The sequence below is a fragment of the Choloepus didactylus genome, chromosome 16 (genome assembly GCF_015220235.1).
Source record: "Choloepus didactylus isolate mChoDid1 chromosome 16, mChoDid1.pri, whole genome shotgun sequence".
Classification (NCBI taxonomy): Eukaryota; Metazoa; Chordata; class Mammalia; order Pilosa; family Megalonychidae; genus Choloepus; species Choloepus didactylus.
In genome coordinates this window covers 18,234,324-18,253,485 of record NC_051322.1, presented here as the reverse complement: position 1 = coordinate 18,253,485, position 19,162 = coordinate 18,234,324, and the positions used below count along the sequence as shown (strand labels likewise).

Here is a 19,162-nt window from a genome sequence, read left to right as displayed (position 1 = left end):
AATATACAGTTCTGATAGAAAAGGCAGAATAGATGTTTGGTTCTTTTCCTTCATTTACTTGTTTTGAAAAGAATGTGTTTGTTCTCTAGCATTCTGCAAAGGTGACCAGTAAAGGAGAGTTGGTTAGTTGGTTGTAGTATAATTAAGAACTCACGGATTTAAACATAATTAATCTGATCCAATCCACTGCAGTTATTTTTCTTACCAATATTTAAATTGACCCATTTTTGGCAAGCAGGAACCTTTTCAAGTTGGCACTGACATAACTCCAGTCTTTTGATAGTTTTGTTGTCTTCTGGTATTAAAAGGTATTCCAAAATAATCTCACTCATATCTTTCTTAGGCCTGGAATTAGTCATTTCTCTAAGGAACCCTGGATTTAGTGGGAAATGGTATTTAGAAAATGCTACTAGGCACTAGAAGTGTTCATTGCTGCTGAATTGACTGTTGTTTCTAGGGTCATTGGTTTTATTTTAACAGTAGGTTGTCTATATTCTTGAAATTATTCATTTTTCTTTGAGATATAGGATACTAAATCCATTGAGTGACATGAAAAAGAATTTGAGAAGTTAAAGGTAGTAATCGTTTTGAGGGAGTGAAGAGTAAATAATTTGTTGCTGAAAAAGAATACTGTATTTATCTTTTGTATTATAGCAATAGTGATAACTGATTTTTTTGTTTAAAAAAACTTATTTTTAAAGAAATAACTCAAGATGTAGACTTAATTGTTTATTTGGCTTTCGTTATATATGTAGGGAAATTGAAGCACAGCAAGGTGAAATGACCTATACACATTCCCTTAATTAGGTTATAGAGTCAATGCCATATTCTGTTTCTCCCAAATCCCAAGTCGTTTTTATTCTGAAAACCTTACTTTCTTCACTAATAAGAAAAAGCACAAGAAAAAGATAATGCTTTGAAGTTATCCAGAATTAAAATGAAATTTGATAAATTGAGATTATAAATTATTTAAAAGTACTTGAGTCTTGTATATGATTGTTTTGGATGAAAATATAACAATTTCTTTTTCTTTTTTTCAGTTGTTATACCACATTTACATAAGTTGGCCTTGGTGAACAACTTACAAATTGTGGATTCTAAAAGACTGGATATTGCTACCCATCTTTTTGAAGCCTATAGTGCACTTTCCTGTTGTTGTATCCTTATTTCATTAATACATGTCTGTATTTATATAACCAGTCTTACAGTGGACTTCTGTTGTTAATCAATGACAAGTAGAATTGTTTCTTCAGCTCACTTATCATTTTTCTACTGATCTGTCCTTATACTGGATAAAGGGAGTGTGAGCCACAAGGTTTTCACAATCACATGGTCACACTGTGTAAGCTAGTTATACAGTCGTCTTCAAGAATCAAGGCTACTGGTTGCAATTCAACAGTTTCAAGTATTTCCTTCTAGTTATTCCAATACACTAAAAATAAAAAGGTATATCTAAATAATCATAAGAATAACCTCTTAACTCCGTTTGAAATCTCTCAGGCACTGAAACTTAATATTTTGTTTCATTTCCCTTCCTCTTTTTGGACAAGAAGGTTTTCTCAATCCGACGATGCTGGGTCCAAGCTCATCCCCAAGAGACATGTCCCATGTTGCCAAGGAGATTTACAACCCTGGGAATCATGTCCCACGTAGAGGGGAGGGCAGTGAGTTTACCTGCAGAGTTGCCTTAGAGAGAGAGGCAACATCTGAGCCACAAAACAGGTTCTCTAGGGGTGACTCTTAGGTACAATTTTAAGTAGGCTTAACCAGGGACTGACCAGGTTATACACAAACAGGTCAGCATCTCAGAATTTAGAGTTAGCCATTACAACTCAGAAACAGATGTAACTGCTGTAAGAGCTTACAATCTAGGAACCTTTACCCTAAGCCTCCCCTTGATAACCTGTGCTCTCAGATCAATTCTCAGAGTTTGCACATTATAGTTAGTCCATATTAGTGAGGCCTTTTAATGTTTGTCTTTTCATTTCCGGTTTATTTCACTCAACATACTGTCCTCAGCCACTATATTTTATAAATGATTAAGCCAAGGCTTAAAAGACATTAGTGATTTCTTCTGATTTCTTTATAGTTGAAAGCAAAGCTAGACTAGAACAAAGAACTTTAGCCATCCTGTTAAATGTTCTTTTTTACTATCCTGTGCTAGGTCCCTAGTAAAATAAGATGAAAAAGAAAGGAGAGCTAAAGATGGGAAGTTACTTTCTTCCCTTCCTTCCAGGCAAATTGGACTCTGGCCTGTACGTTCTCCCCTTAAAAGGCAGAAGAGTTCAAGAAAGGGGAAATAAAGAGATTGAAAGAAGAGTAAGAAGCTAAATACCCAAATAAAACTATAAAATTGCCTGCTAGACAATACAATCAAAATTATGATTGTGATGGTAAAATAATCACAATTTTTTTCCTCCTTTCCTGGAGGGAAGTTCCTAGTGATTCTTAGGCTAAAATAGAGAACAAAAGAAGAGTTTTAGGATTAATACTTATGGTTTCACATTGTTATATACCAGTTTAAAGTAATAAGCAAAGTGAACAGGTAATTTTAAATAAGATAAATATGTTTCTAAATGCCACTGAAACTCATTGGCACTGGATTCTTCATTGGAACGTACCAATGAAAGTTAATTTTTGTGCAGAATAAATCAGATAGGGAGGATAGAAAAATAGAGCTATATGTTAAGGAGCTATTTGTCTTTTGGGAAATGTTGAAACTTGACATGGTTGAGAGCATTCTACTTTGAAAATCTACTACAAATTACCTAATGATATGGGTGATATAAGCCATGGTTTTTTTGTAATATAGATTAAAGAGTGGACAGATATACCATATTCTAATAACTCGTAATAATAATTACATACCTCAACTATCCATATATCTTCTATAAGTTTAGTTCCACTAAAAGCAGAACTTACTGTCATTGCTGATTTATTTTGTTCACACTTTAAACTTATAAAAGATAGAGGAAGCAAAAAAAGGAACTGATACTCTGAATTAGCAAGGAAGAACTCTTTAGTAATGGAGAAGTTACTTACTAGAGTCCTATAGGACTCCTGTAAGAAAGTAGTACTGGCATTTTAGAGTTTATATCTCAAAGAAAGAAAACACTGGTAAGTTTATTCGTGTTCCCTAGACTTTGGGAAAGTAGATATTTAAAATGTAAGCACAAGGTGATGAATAATCCTATATGGCAGAGTTTCTGAAACTCTCACAGAAAATGGGAAAATCAAAAGATCAAAATTTTTAGCTCTAAAAATAAATTTTCCAACTGGGAAAAACAGTTGTTCCTAAAGAAATATAGAAACCCATGTAAAAGGAATATTATTGTGCATTTGGATATGCACAGAATATTGCTGGAGTAAATACACTAAAAAGTCTTTGCACCGATATAGTAAGAGGAAGAACCATCTTAACAGTAGTCCCTGTTCAAGTACTAAAGTATCAGTTCTACATGACTCAGAACTTATACATGAGTCTACAGAATAGTGTGACCACTAATCAAATCACATTGTACAAATCTGTTCAGAACAGAGCTGATCAGAACACAACAGTCTTCCATTTAACACCAACATAGAAAAACTGCATTGTGTAACTTTCGGCATATGTAAGTCAGGAAATCATGTTTAAGAAAAGTTTTAAGGAATTTAAGAGATGCTTAACCTGGAGAAAGGATGACTTGGGGATGAAAAGATAATTTGATAATTATTTTTAAAGTTATTATGTAGAAGAAAGGTTAGGTACACTTTGTAACTAAAATGCAGAGCTAACACTAACAAGCGGAAGTTACAGAGGGGCTGATTTTTATTTTTAAGAAAAAATTTTAATTGAGTTATCTAAAAATACAGTGATCTCTGTTATGAAACTGTGAATGTCCTGTCAATGTTAGCACTGAGAGGTCTTATGACAATCATTCAAGGATGACATAGACTTGATTCCTACTATCAGATAATACTAAATGATCTCTATGGTCCCTTCCAACACTTAAGATTCTGTGATTCCCTATGGAAAAATGTAGGACCAAACAGTGAGTAGGAGGAGAAGAAAAGGAGAGAGGCCTCCTCTTATCTCCAAATAAAACATCTTCAGCTTCTCAAGTCATGCCCATGTTTCTCTTGGTCATACTTTTAACTACTAATCCAAAAGTCACTCCCAGTTATATCTTGGTGGGACCTCACCCACGTCTAGTAAACAAGACTGCATAACCATTAGGTTGCAGTCCCAATATGTATAAAGGATTTGGTTCAATCAAATGATCTCTGTATTTTTTAGTACCACCTATTTAATTTATCACTCATTATAGGAGCTTTAATTAGAGATAATTTTCATTTATAACGATTTGCAAGGTAGTAGTTATACATTATACTGATTTTTAATGAAATTCATTATGATTAAGCTTATCACTTTTTTCCACAAAAAGAATGATGAAAACTCATCTTTATTAGGAAACTAGTTTATTGGCATGTTCATTTTAATATGGTAAAATATTAGATGAAGCTATTTTGAAAGGGCCAACAATTGTGATAAGGTAAGAATGTGTCAAATTGATGTAAATGAACAAGGTGACTTGTTTTCTTGAGAAATACCTCTGCTTTCCTGATTCTTTTGAATATAAAGTTAATCAACTAAAACCAAGACTATAATTAGTACTAAACTTATAGCAAAAGTTCCCTTATCCACTTCTTTCAAGAGCATTTGTAGGCCATTTTAAAAGGATTGTTAATATAAGAAATGAGGGAAATGGTATACATTTAAGATAAAACATTTTTGATACTGAGTTTAGAATTTTCTAGGTTTTTATACTTTTCCCAGTCTTTTATGATTGTCTCACTTAGACATAATTCAACAATATTGTTCCAAACAATTTACCTTTATCATTTTTTTCTTAAACTCTAAATTGTCATGGAAATAATTGTTTTACTCTTCATACCCATTTTATACACATTTGAACATCCAATTAAATTACGATTCAATTTTCACACTCCTTATTTCATACATTTACATAACGTAATCAAACCATGTAATGTTACAACGACAGTACTACTGACATAAATATGTTTGGGGGAATAAACACAGTTGACACTTCATAAGTAACTAAACAGGTAGGAGGGGAGCCTATTTGCTGCAAGCAGTCAGCATGCCATAGGCATCATTTATTAAGGCTTCTTTAGATATGACCTCTGTTGTTCTGTGGACATATCCATTTATTTTAATTCCCTTAACTACCTTTTCTCAAGTCATTTCAGAGGATTTAATGGTTAATCACTTTTTACCTGGTCTCAGATGTTTACGGACTGACATGGAACATCTTTCTCCAGAGCATGAGGTAAGTTGTGATTGCTCAGCCACTGTGATTGTCAGTTCTATGTTCATGATTTGATATCTGCTGTAAAGACTTTCTTTCTGTATGTGGAGCTCATTATGATGTGCAATTCTTAATTTTTAAAAATCCAGTTCAATATCATTTTATAGATATGTTTATGAGTTGTCAGTGCTTAAACATGCGTTTAACATATTTGAGCCTCAGTTTAATTCTTTCAAGTGGTAATAACATACTCCACTGAATGTTCTGAGAATTTAGTAAGGTAATGTGTATAAGATGGTTTGTAACCATGATGTGCTATAAAATGTCAGTTATCTTTGACCATCAGCTTTCTCAGAAGCAAAGGTATTTTGTCTTCTTTCCCTCTTAACTCTTTCATTCCATTCCATCTGTCTTCCTGCTTCCTCATGTTTCCTCTAAATCCTTCCTTTATTATTTATTTCCTGTTCTGTATCTTCAGCCTGTTTTTGTACCAGCTTTCCTTCAACCTATTATGATGCTTAACTCTCCCCTCCTAAATGAAATAAAAGCAAAAACTTCCACCACTTTGTCCCTTTGCAAATATCTTTTTCTTCCCAATAGTTTGCACTCACTCTCTCGCTTTCACACTATTGATACATCTTATTCATGACTGTCACACTACTCCAGTGAAACTGCTATCCCTAAAGATCACTTGTGAAATTGTCACATTGAAAGGATACTTTTTAGACTTACTAGCTCTAGGTCTCTGCAGAATTTTTTATTTCAAAACTTCTTTGCCTCTTGTGATACTGTTCTCTTCCTATTTTTTTTCCTACTTTTCTAGTCTGTTCTTCCCAGATTCCCCTTCTCTCTTGCTTTACATTTAAATTTTGTTTTTTTTTTCATTCATTACAATTACTCCCTGTAGAGAACGTCACTCACGCTCATCATCTAACTTGCCACCTATGTATGTAAATCTTCATCATCTGCCCTGACTTCAGTCTTGAGCTATAAAACTTCATGCCCAACTGCCTACTGTACATTCCACCGGGATGTCCCACAGGTATCATTTCAAATTCAGGATAGTCAGTTCCCCCAACCAAAATAACCAACCTATTACTCTATTTTCCCCATTTTTGGCTGTTGGCTCACTGATTTTTGCCCAAGTCAGATTCATTTCTCTTAATTTTTTCCCTCTGTTCTTCAGATTACATCATTTCTATTGAGCTATCTTCAAATACGCTCATTCTTTCTTCCAGCAGTTTAAATCTGTTGAACCTCTCTAATGAATTTTCTACTATAGTTACTGTACTTTTCAACTACAGAATTTCCATTTGGTTCTTTTTTTAAAAAAAATTCTGTCTCTTTATTGATTTTCTCTAGTCAATATGACACCATCATAGCTTCCTTTCCTTTAATTGTGGTTTCCTTTACTTCTTGAACATGTTTGTATTGGCTGTCAACTACTTTGAAGTCTGCTAAATCTAACATCATATTGCTCTCACAGTTTCTGTTGCCTGCCTTTTTCTCTTGATCCCTCTTCTTTCTGTAGCCACTGTCCCATATCTTTGCTCCCCTTTAGAGCAAAACTTCTGAAAAGAATTGTTGCTGCCTCTTTCTCTAACTCCTCTCCTTACTACCTGTTCTAGTTTATTAATGCTGCTGGAATGCAAAACACCAGAGACGGATTGACTTTTATAAAAGGGAGCTTACTTGGTTACACAGTTACAGTCTTAAGGCCATAAAGTATCCAAGGTAACACATCAGCAATCGGGTACCTTCACTGGAGGATGGCAGTGGTGTCCAGAAAACCTCTGTTAGCTGGAAAGGCACGTGGCTGGCATCTGCTCCAAAGTTCTGGTTTCAAAATGGCTTTCTCCCAGGACATTCCTCTCTAGGCTGCAGTTCCTCAAAAATGTCACTCTTAGTTGCACTTGGGACATTTGTCCTCTCTCAGCTTCTCTGGAGAAAGAATCTGCTTTCAACAGCCGTCTTCAAACAGTGTGTCATCTGCAGCTCCTCTCTCGGTTCCTGTGCATTCTTCAAAGTGTCCCTCTTGGCTATAGCTCCTCTTCAAAATGTCACTCACAGCTGCACTGAGTTCCTTCTGTTTGTTGGCTCATTTATATGGCTCCACTGATCAAGGGCCACCCTGAATGGGTGGGGCCACGCCTCCATGGAAATATCTCATCAGAGTTGTCACCTACAGTCGGGTTGGGCACATTTCCATGCAAACAACCTAATCCAAACGTTCCAACTTAATCCCTTCTAATATGTCTGTCCCACAAGATTGCATCAAAGAATGTGGCTTTTTCTGGGGGACATGATACATTCAAACCAGCACACTACCCTAATTAGGCTTTTACCATTAAAACTCCTTGTTGTAGTCACCAGTATCCTCCACATTGATAAATCTAATGGTCAATTCGCAGTCTTAATTTATTACCAGCATCATTTTGACACCGTTGATCACTCCTTGAAACACATTCTTTCATTTGGCTTTCAGAACAACTCACTCAGGTTTTTTTTCTGTCCCTCCTGAGCCCATCTCAACTCTTGCTGGTTTCATCTCTGTCTTAACTTGGAGGACTTAGCTTTGGATCTTTTTTCTAATTCATTCCTATTCCATTCTCGTAGCTCTAAAACCCATCTATACCTTAATAATTCCCTAATTTGTATCTCCAACCTGGACTTGTCCCCTAAATACCATATCCATATCCAATTCCCTACCTCATCGTATCTTTCCTTGAGTGTCTAATAGCCATCTTACACTTACAATTTACAAAAATGAACTCCCAATCTTCTCTCCCAAAACCATCTCCACTCACAATCTTCCAGATCTCAGTTATGGCAACCCTTTCTTTCAGTTATTCAGGTTAATACTGTTGGAATCATTCTTGGCTTCTCACTCTATTCCAGTTTTCAACATCTCCACCACCACTTCGTTGGTCTAGGCCTTATACTCTCCCTTTTAGAGTAGCTTCCTAACTGGTTTTTCTGCTTCCATTCTTGTCCCCTACAATCTATTCCTATTACAGTAGCCAAATTTATCCTATGAAAATATGTTAGATGATATCATTCCTTCGCCCTCCCCATAATATCAATAAAAGCCAAAGTCCTGACCATAATTTACCACGCACTATAGGATCTACTCCCCATCCCCCATTACGTTTTGAACCTCATCCCCTACTCCTTTGCTCACTCTGCACCCACCATTCTGGCCTCCTTGCCTAGAACATTATCAGCATATCCCACCTCAGAGCCTTTGCTCAGGCTCTTTCCAGTGCCGAAACACTCCGTCTCCTTCAAGTCTTTGCTTACATGTCATCTTCTCCCTGAAGCCCACCCTGAACATCTCATGTAAATTGTAACAGTCTTCACTTTGGCCTTCCTAGTACCCCTTATCTTTTCATTTTTTACCAAAGCCATTATTACCTTCTAAAAATACTATATAATTTATCTATTCTTGTGTGTGTTTATTGTCTTTCTCCCTTACCAGAACATAAACTTCACAAGGGGGGGAATGTTGTCTGTTTTGTTTGCTGTATGCTCAGTGTCTAAAAGAATGCCTGACACTCAGTTAATATCTGTTTAGTGATCTCCATGCCTAAATTTGGTACCAAGAATATTCAGGGGTCATTGAATTTCTGTTGTGGTTGCCAGCAATTGAAATAGCACTTTAGATCCCTCTACCTCTTCCATCATTTAGTCTTTCTTTCTGCAAGAATAATGTTAACTTTTGTATCCAAAATTATTTTTTAATAACCACAGATATGTATCTGGGCTTGGCTGTAGAATTAAAATAGAGCACCTTGCTTTTTGCAACCTGGAGTAAGGCAAAGGGACATGGAACAGACAGCTTTCACTAGGAATGTATATGTATGACCATCGTGTATATATGTTAAGTCTATAGAGAAAGATAAATTTTACTTTTATTATTAGATAGTTGTGTAAGCTAAGGGAGTTTGGAAGCCAAATTTGGAGGGAAGGTTAGTGAGAAAAATGAATTATATGATGTGATTGAGACCTTTTATAGTTATTGCTACACTTAGTCTAGCAGTCTAATTGAATTCCTTTAACAAAGTAACTGCTGAAATGTTACATTTTAATTAACATATTGACTTATGGGAATATTAAAAATTAAATTAAAACTTTAGATTAAACTTTAGTATGTCACTACAGAAACTGTATGTCACTAAAGTAATTTTTTTTAATCAGGTTATTTTAAGTTCCATGATAAAAGAATGTGAACAAAAAGTAGAGAACAAGACTGTCCAAGAACCTCAATGGTAAGATATTAATTCTTTTTTTAAGATTTCATGTTAAACTTCGTTTCTCTAAGTTTTCCGTGGATGAGTGTATTATTTGTATTTTGTGTTATTTTGTAGTCATGTGTTTGAAGGCAAGAAAGTGATTTAAATCAGCGGTTCTCAAAAGCTGATGTGTGAACCATCTGCATCCACACTGTCTGGGGAATTTATTTAAAAAGCTCATCTCTACCCCAGGCTCTGTGCTGTATTCTCGTTCCAGTTCAGCCTTGGGCTTTGTAAGTGTTTAAGAGCTTCCAAGGGGATTTCTGAAATGTAGCCAGAGTGTCCGAACCCTTTCTTTAGCGTCCCAGGATGATAGACTCTCTTCTCCATCCATACTTACCATTTTAGCCATGAGAAGTTAAAATAATAAAAGTACTTTGATAGGTTTCTGTTTTGAACATAAAACCCATAAAATTAGCACCAGAGAAAATACTTCTATTAATTTGTCATACAATTAAATGTCAAGATTATTTGATGTCTTCAGATTATTGGTTTAAAATGTGAAAAGTTTTGGAACAAAATTAAGAAAGACTACATGTTCCAAATACTCTAAATGACATTTCATCGATTAGCATACAGGAATTCAAAAAGAGAAATATCTCTGTAGCTTCCTAAGATTGCTTCCATTATATGACCTTCAATTAAAAAAAAAAGTTATTTTTATAAGCAGACTTCCCAAGTTACTCAAATCTTCTATATTTTCACTGATTTTAAACTTCTTATTGTAGAGAATTTTGAATAAATACCAAAAAAATAAAAGCAGAGTAATTTAATGAATCTCCATGTACTTACCACCTACTTTCAATAATTATCAATTTATAGTCAATTTTATTTCATCCATACCTCCACTTACTTCCCCCTCTTATATTCTGGAATATATCTCTAGCAGATAAGCACTACTTTTTAAAACATAGACACAATATCATTATCACACCAAAATAATGGCTCCTTAAACTACCCAAACTTTGTTCAAATTTCTATTTGTTTCATAAATGTAATGAGTGACTTGTATGTTTTTTTAAATTTACAGTTTGCTTCTTTAAATCAGGATTCAAATAAGTTCCATATTTTGCAATTGGTTGATATAGCTTTTAAGTGTCTTTTAATCTATAGGTTCCTCTTCAATCTCTTTTTCTCCATGCAATTTACTTGTTGAGAAAACTGGGTCATTTGTCCTATAGAGTTTCCACAGTCAAATTTTGCTCATTGCACCCAACTTTGTATCTGTCATTTAGGATGTTCCTCTGTATTTCCTATAAATTGGTAGTTGGATCTAAATCTAGAGAGTTAATCAGATTCTGTGTGTGTGTGCGTCTGTTTGTCAAGACTACGTATAGAAGGAGATAAGTTTTCATCATGAGGCATTTTGGTTCTTTCTCTTTTGGTGATGTAGGCAGCTATTAATGATCAGTGCCTAGATCCACTAATTCATTATTATTCCTTCTGATTTATGAGCCAGAATATTTCAGTGAAGAAAAATTTCCCCGTGTCTACTGCTCTTACTCAATGGTATAGTTTATATAGGAAAGGCAAGAAAAATGCTTGAATCTTTCTCTTTATTTATCAGTTTTGAAAATAATGCATTGGTTCACTTTCTCTGTCTTTGACCAGCTAGATGTTTTGTTTCATTTTGTTTTTAAGTATCATTGTAAACTCATGTATTTGAATGTATTTGATGTAATTCAGTATATTGCATTTATCAAGTTCTCCCATCTTTGGCCAATATGAACCTTTTCAAGTTGACTCCTAAATTTTCTTAATATGACATTCCTTGCCATCTGGTATGACAGGATCATAAACATACTTTTAAAAAATTCCTTCTTTTGGAGAGTTAAGAGCAAGAGACGGAAACAGTTATAACTTGGTGTCTGAATTGTTCCTAGTGCTTAAAAGAAAACTGTTTTCTTCATACAGACTTACAAGTCTTAATGACATGGATTTTTTCTTTAACCTTTTTTATTTACTTTTACACTGTAAAAGAAGTTTTTGGAAAAATTTGTATTTATATAGTTAAAGAGCATTCTGTAAATATGAGGTAAAATAAGAAAAGTACCTAAAATTTTACAATATTATACCCATTAATCTTTTAACTTACTACTTTCTGTAACAAAAGCTTACATGTGAAAAGATTAATCATGTTATCAGTTATCAGATACACAAATAACTGCTTTGCTCTTAGATACAAGAGGGAAAGAGAAGAGTTGGGGCATGATTCCTTCCATCAGGATGCTTACAGTCTTGTAAGAGTCTAGGCATCTACGTGAATTTAACAGAATAGACTTTTATAAATACTAAATAAATGATACGTACAGTAAGTATACACTGTTGGAATCACAGATCATCCAGTATAATTTCCCGCATGTATGAATTTCAGTTCAGCAAACAATTATTTAATGCTTGTACCAGGTAGTATGCAGGGAGTCCAAGATGAACAAGTAAATAAAAGTAAATGATACAGTTTTTGCCCTCCGGTAACTAATAATGGAGTAAGACTAGGCAAGGTATGTAAATAGCATTACAGTCACATGTTACAGACAATATAAGAAATCACGTGTAATAGATAATCTAACCTAGGATGACTGGGGAGGCTTAATTGAGGGCTTTGGGTGCCTCAGTTATGCCATGCTTCTGCTCTCCACAAGTCTTTACACATAGGATTCCTTCTACCAGGAATATTCTTACTCTTTGATAGCTAGTTCCTATTCATTCTCAGGACAAAGCTTAGATGTCACCTTTTCAGAGAAGTCTTTCTTGACCTATCACATTCTCCAAAGTCTATTATTGATCAATAAACACAAGAGGAAAGCTTTGAACAATAAAGGGACTACTTCTGAGATGAAAGGAAAAGTGAACGTAGATGCAGATTAAGATATTAATATCTGTAAAGTATCCTGCAAATTGATGTTATGAAATACAAAGATGAAGTATATGTGGATTTCATCTTCAAAGAACCTATGATTTAGAGCTATGCTTTTCAAACTGCAGGTTATGACCTGTTAGTGCACCATTAAGTTAATTCAGTTGGTTGCGATAAGCATTTTCCCCCAAGAAATAGAATTGAATAAAAATAGAAGAGTGTATCCCATGTAGTAAGGTTGAGTGTTGCTTTATGAAACTTTGGTTTCAGTCATGTATATATAAATGCATGTTATTGGGTCGTTATGTAAGATGTATCTCTTACCATGGGTCTTGTGAAAAGTGCTGATCTGTAGGCAGAAGATATATGCTCTTATATTCATTCAGCATTCAGTAAAATTCACTGAGAACTTATCCTGGGCTATTCACAAAGATGAGCATGAGAAAGGCATAGATCGTTCTCTCAGGGTGTTCACAGCTGAATGTGGAAGAAAGAAGCAGTTTACAAAGTACACATAAACACCAAAACAATGCCTGCAAATGTTCTCAAAGAAGAAGGAATAGAGGGAGTCTTCAGGTATGAACCATTCACCCAAAAGACAAAAGGCAAGAGAGGGATTATACCAGAAATATCAGCAGTATGCAAAAATACAAGAATTACAGAAAAGCATGTTTAGGAGCTGTAAGGAAAGCTAGAATACATATATTTGTGGGAGAATGATACAGCTAAGTCTGTAAAGGTAGGCAGGCACCAGAAAAAGAACTTTGTATACCACACTGAGAGGTTTGGACTTTATCCCATAGGCAAGGGGTCAGCAAATTTTCCTGTAAAGTTAGCAACTATTTTAAGCTTTGTGGACCCCTTATGGTCTCTGTCACAAATACTCAACTCTGCCATTGCAGCAGGAGAGCAGCCATTGACAATGTATGTGTAAATGAATGGACATGGCGGTGTTCCAGTAAAACCTTATTTATAAAAATAGGCAGTGGGCTGGATTTGGCCTGCAACCTATAGTTTGCTGACCTTTAGGAACTTTGGTTTTCAGACTGTAGGGTTCAGCAAAAACACTGGGAAATTGCTGGACCCCATCCCAGAATTTTTGATTCAGAAGTTTTGGGGTGAGGTCTGAGAATTTACATTCTAACAAATTCCCAGATGATGCCAATGCTACAAGTCCAGGGACCACACTTTGAGAACCACTGCTTTAGAAGCCAGTCTTTAGTGAATACTAGAAAATGAGAAGCAGATGGAACAGATTGGAAAGCTATTATGGTAATCCATGATGAGAGTATGGAGGGGGAGATAATAATAATAAATAACATTTATATAGCATTTACCATGAACTAGACACTGTTCCAAGCATTTTTATATATTTACTAATCATCGTTAACAACTGTATGAAGTGGTTACTATTACTATTACTATTCCCATTTTTTAAAGATGACACAGGGGTTAGGTAACTTGTTTAAGGCCGCATAGCTACTAAGTAAAGGAGCCAGAATTCATATCCAGGCATTGTAGTTCTTGAGACCATGGTCTTAGCCACCATGTTATGCCTATATTTGGCAATGAGTGTTCTGGTTTGCTAAAACTGCCGGAATGCAATATACCGGAAATGGATTGGCTTTCCCAATGGGTATTTATTAGTTGCAAATTTACAGTTCTAAGGCCATGAAAATGACCAGATAAAGGCATCAAGAGGTGGATAGATTCCTTCTTTGAGGAAAGGCCGATGGCATCCCCGTTTCCTCTGTCACGTGGGAAGGCACATGGCTGCTCTGCTGATCCTTGTCTCCTGGGCTTAGCTTTTGGTTTCAGTGGCTTTCTCCAGAATGTCTCTGGGCTTCTGCCTCAGCTTCTCTGAGCTGTCTCCAAAATGTCTCTGCCTTTTATCCTCTCATAAAGGACTCCAGCAAGGGGAAGACCTACCTTGAATGGGCAGGGTCCCATCTCCATGGAAACAACCTAATTAAAAGATCCCACCCACAATTGGTCTACCCTCACAAGATTGGATTAAAAGAACATAGGCTTTTCTGGAGTACATAATAGATTTAAACCGGTACACGGATTATGAGAAGATGGGTCACAAATATATTTAAAATGTGAACTTGATTAACATGGCAACAGATTAAGAGTGAAGGAGAACAGAATCTAAGGATTTCGACCTCAAAATTTGGGTTTCTGACCTGAATATTTAAATGGATGATGGCACAATACAACTATTCTGAGGATGAGTTTGAAAACTTTGAGGTATAGGTGGAAAAACACTGTAGGCAGTTCATTGAGATTTATAAGCCATTAGCATATAGGTGGTAAATAAAGGCTTGATGTGAGCATGAGTAGATTATATCACTAGGAAAGGGAGTTCTAACTGGGAGAAGAAAGCCAGTCTTTGAATTAGAGTGAAGATCAATGTTTAAGATGCAGATAGAAGAGGAGCTTATTTTAGAAACATAAGGCCAACCAGAGTGGTGTCATAAATCAATTAGGGATTTCAAAGAGGAGAAGGAGTGGTCTTATATTTGCAAGATGGAATGGACTGAAGAGAGATTCCAGGAAATAACTAGTTTTAAAGAAGCAAGGTAGATCTAAGGGGCTCTACAGATTCGGAAACAATAGGCAGCTGGTTTGATATGAGTTGCAAAAGAAAGATCTATGATTTCCTTGAAAACTTGCAGTAAGAAGACACATTTCCTTTCAAGGCAACCCATTTCATTTTTAACAACTTTTTATTTTTTTTAACTCCTCTCATCCTCTAAAACAGGTTTTTTTATCATTTGGGGGTTAGGGAGTTGAGATAGACCCCATTGTAAAACTGTTAAAAATTTAAACCCTCTCCCCAAAATATGCCGTGGTGCAGTGATTCTTTACTGAAATTACCCTAGATGGAAAGAATCAGAATCACTGGGGGTTGGGCCTAGGCATCTGCATTTTCAAAAAGCTCCCTAGTTGATTGTGTATGTACAATAGAGCTATACAGATACATAAAGCTTTACAGATATATGTTATATATCTCATTTTTTCATATATAACATACCGTTAAGTCTCCTAAATCTCTTCTCCAGACAAAACATTCTTCATTCCTTTTAGTTTTACCTCTTATGGTTCCCAGACTCCTAAACACCATTGTTGTCCTCTTCTTAGAATATCATTAAAACTTAATACTATCTCAAGTATGGTTTGATCCATGCTTCCCCTTTTTCTAGATACAAGTGAATATCATACCTCTCTTTTGACTTACACTGAGTTTTCTACAGAAAGAACAGCACTGTAAACCTAGAGTGTCAAGGAAAGGCACCATGGATAGGACATGAACTGGACTAGGCACCAGGCAGAAAGATAGAAAGATATTTCAGGTTGAGGATGTTTGAACAATGAGCTAGGCAAAACTGACGGAAGGATTAGGGGGATGGGCAATGATGGTTGATAGAAAAATAAGATGTAGATTGCTAAATTCCTTGAATGGCATGCACTTTTTATCTCATAGGTAGTAAGTGGCCACTGAAGATTTTTGAGCTGGGGTATGAAATGAAGAAGAGATTATTTCAGAAAGTTACTATGCTAGTGCAAGAAGACCAGATCCAAGACAGTTCAAATAGTTCAAATAGTTCAGTTGTCTAGTATTGGCAAGAGAAATAAAAGGAAAAGATAGAGGAGATGTTTCTTAGAATAAAGTCACAGGATTTGGTGATTGGTTAGAAATAGGAGAGAGGGAGCCGTTATACTTACGCTGGGAAGAGCAATGGGAAGAAGAGATTTTGAAGGTGGAGTCATAGTTGGTTTTTTACCTGAGTAGTTCATGAGGCACACATCTTAAAAGACTGCACAGAACCAGAAGCCCTTGGTGGCAGCACACACTTCATGTGCACATTTAACAAACATCTTTAAACTCTTGCAGCCTGCCATTCATTGTCCTTGACAAACACATTATCTTTTTTATTCTTCGGGGTATTTTTTTAATAGGAATTGCAGTCTCTGTTTTATGAATGAGGAAACTATGAATCAGAGAGGTCTAAAGCACCTTGGCCAAAGCCACACAGCCAATAAATTGGCTCCTGAGACCATTAAAGGACAGTTGTTGGGTCACTTAAAAATTGTGCTTGATCATTATTTTTTTCAGTATTGTGATAAACCAATAATCTTTATTAGTCTTTTAGATTGTGTTTTACTCCCTACAAAGCAGATTGTCAAAAAGAAAGTTACGAGAAATGGGTTTGAAACTGTTGATTAAACAAATGCAACTGGTAATTCAGAACATACTTCCCCTCCAAAAAAGATAATAGATCATAGGATTGTTGTCAGCATGGTACAAAACCTCACTGGGATTTAATTTACTTATTTGTGAAAATAGGAATATCTGTCTACCAGGGTTGCTGTAAGAATTAAATGAAATGATCTTGATAATAAAAAAAATAACTATTAACACAGCGATTATGTGCCTGGTACCATCCTAAACACTTTATGCTCGTTTAATCCTTAGTAGCCCTATCAGGTAGACACTAGAATTTTCCTCTTACAGATAAGGAAACAGAGATAAAATAACTTACCCAAGTCATACAACTGGTAAATGACAGAGCCAAGATTCATTCTAGTTCCAAACTTGCTCCTAACCACTACACCATACAGCTTCCTTTAATATAAATGACGAACATAAAAGCTCCTAACGTAGGATGGTACATAAAAATGCCCCTTTGTAAATAATAGCTTCTCTTTTGGGACACCAATTCAGAATGTGTTTATTAATGACATGCTGCTAAAGACATGAAAAAATAGATATTTTAGTTTTATAGTTGCTTTACATGAATTTTGAAATTTCTTTCCTAGCTCAATGTCAATTGCTGCAAGCTTAGTGAGTGAAGATACAAAGACCAAGTTTTTGAACAAAATGGGCCAGTTGACAACATCAGGTGCCATGTTGGCCAACGTGTTTCAGAGAAAGAAGTAAAAGCAGGAAGGAAGCTCCCAGGAAACACTAAGATGGACCTCAAGCAAACTGGTTCCTTGTACTTGAAGTACTTGCCTTTTTTATTTCCTGTGTTTTATGTTCTTGCATTATAGTTTTATCCTAACCTCCAAAGATATTTGCACTGCTTTTGATTATTGCTGTATATCTGTTAATTTGGGGGTTATAGCTGTGGTGAGTAAAAATTGAATTGATGGTCTGTACCAAGTCCCTCTTCTGTGTTTTTGTCTTTCAGAATAATTTTTATATATATATATGTATATATATATAGTGAAGAGGTTTTTTTTTTAATTTTTGGATGGGGTATTAGCAAATATCTGTATTATACACTGAGCTATTACAATGGTACTTAAAATAATGTAAATTTGAAGTCATTGTTATAAAGTAATAAAAGTGGAGATTACTTAAGTATTTAAATTATGAAAGAATAATGCAGACTTTTTATTGTTTCTTAACTGACTAGAAAGAGCCACCAGCATTACTCTGTGCCTTTTGGACTTCAGTTTGTGTGTTCTGTAGGAATTGTGTGCATTCCATTCACACAGTATTTATTTATGATACTGTGATGAATTTGAGTTACAAATCCTGCAGTAAATAGATAACGATGATGCTTTCAACATTTCAGAGTTCTCATGAATATTCTTTCAGTGCTATTTAAACCTCCCAGCCCATACATACATGAGGAAAGATAGCACATAAGCATGGGGAGTGGTAACCAAGGTGATTCTACATACTGGGGTATAGTATATTTAAATGCTCAAAATAAATGTAATTGAGAAGAGCTAATAATTGTGAAATTTTTCCCAAATTAAAATATAGAAGAAAATATGGTTTCACCTGAAAGTTAACATTTTTATCTATTTTATTTAAGATACTATTTTCTAATGATTTTAATTTCAGAAATCATCATTTCATTACAGAGAAGTACTGGAAAGTTAAGGACATTTAGGGGCTGCTTTCTTCATGAAAAATAACATTGGCTAAATTATCATTGGTTAGTTCCATGTTGCCCCTTAGAGTCAGTGACTATTATTACATTTGATACGTAGAGTCTTCAGTCAATGTTCAATTCCACTGGAATTTGACAGTTCTGTAGAGTAATACAACTTGAAGTGGAAAAAAGTGGTACTGGAAATAGAAGGGGGGTGATTGGTTTGAAGGGTTAATGTGAGGCCTTTTTGAAAGATGGATATTTTGATAAAGAGAATTCTCATTTGAGCACAGTTGATGCACGTAGGCAATTTTGTTGTATAAACTGTTTTAATATACTTGGGAACATAGTTGGAATATATTCACTTCCTGGGAATGCTAGCTTAACACACATTCAGCTTATAAAAGAATGTGCCATAGGCAAAGCCGTTTAAAAAGTTCATTCTGAAATTATTTCTTTCACCTACAGTGAAATAATTATTGACTGGCTATCCCTTCTGGAAACTGTTGGATTCTAGGCATTCCTGAGAAATTGAAAGTGGCTACCTTTCATGTCAAAAATGTTGATCTGTTATAAATAAAATGTTTTGCATAATTGTTTTGGTTTTGTTTTTGACTATGTGTTTACTTTCATTTTGAAACATAAATCCCATATCCAAGCAAAGGAAATGAAAACGCACATATTCATGAAAATGTACTGATATTTTATCTTAGGAATATAATCTACATGAGCTACTTATTTTGATTTAATTTTACTTAAGAGATTGTAGTGATATGAAACTAAAACATTTCAGAAATGATTTAAAGAGAA

General features: G+C 35.1%; 1 protein-coding gene across 4 annotated transcripts in view; it reads left to right on the top strand.

The window, feature by feature from the left end:
• RELCH (RAB11 binding and LisH domain, coiled-coil and HEAT repeat containing) overlaps positions 1-18,946 on the top strand; it is a 131,791-nt gene extending 112,845 nt beyond the window's left edge. For all 4 annotated transcript variants that reach the window (XM_037805636.1, XM_037805635.1, XM_037805634.1 and 1 more), the window contains 4 exons: positions 1,041-1,157; positions 5,242-5,330; positions 9,507-9,577; positions 17,283-18,946. In XM_037805636.1, coding sequence (XP_037661564.1) covers positions 1,041-1,157; positions 5,242-5,330; positions 9,507-9,577; positions 17,283-17,403 — 398 coding nt within the window. In that variant the 3' untranslated portion in view covers positions 17,404-18,946. The remainder of the gene's footprint in view (positions 1-1,040; positions 1,158-5,241; positions 5,331-9,506; positions 9,578-17,282) is intronic.
• The last annotated feature ends 216 nt before the right edge of the window (positions 18,947-19,162 follow it).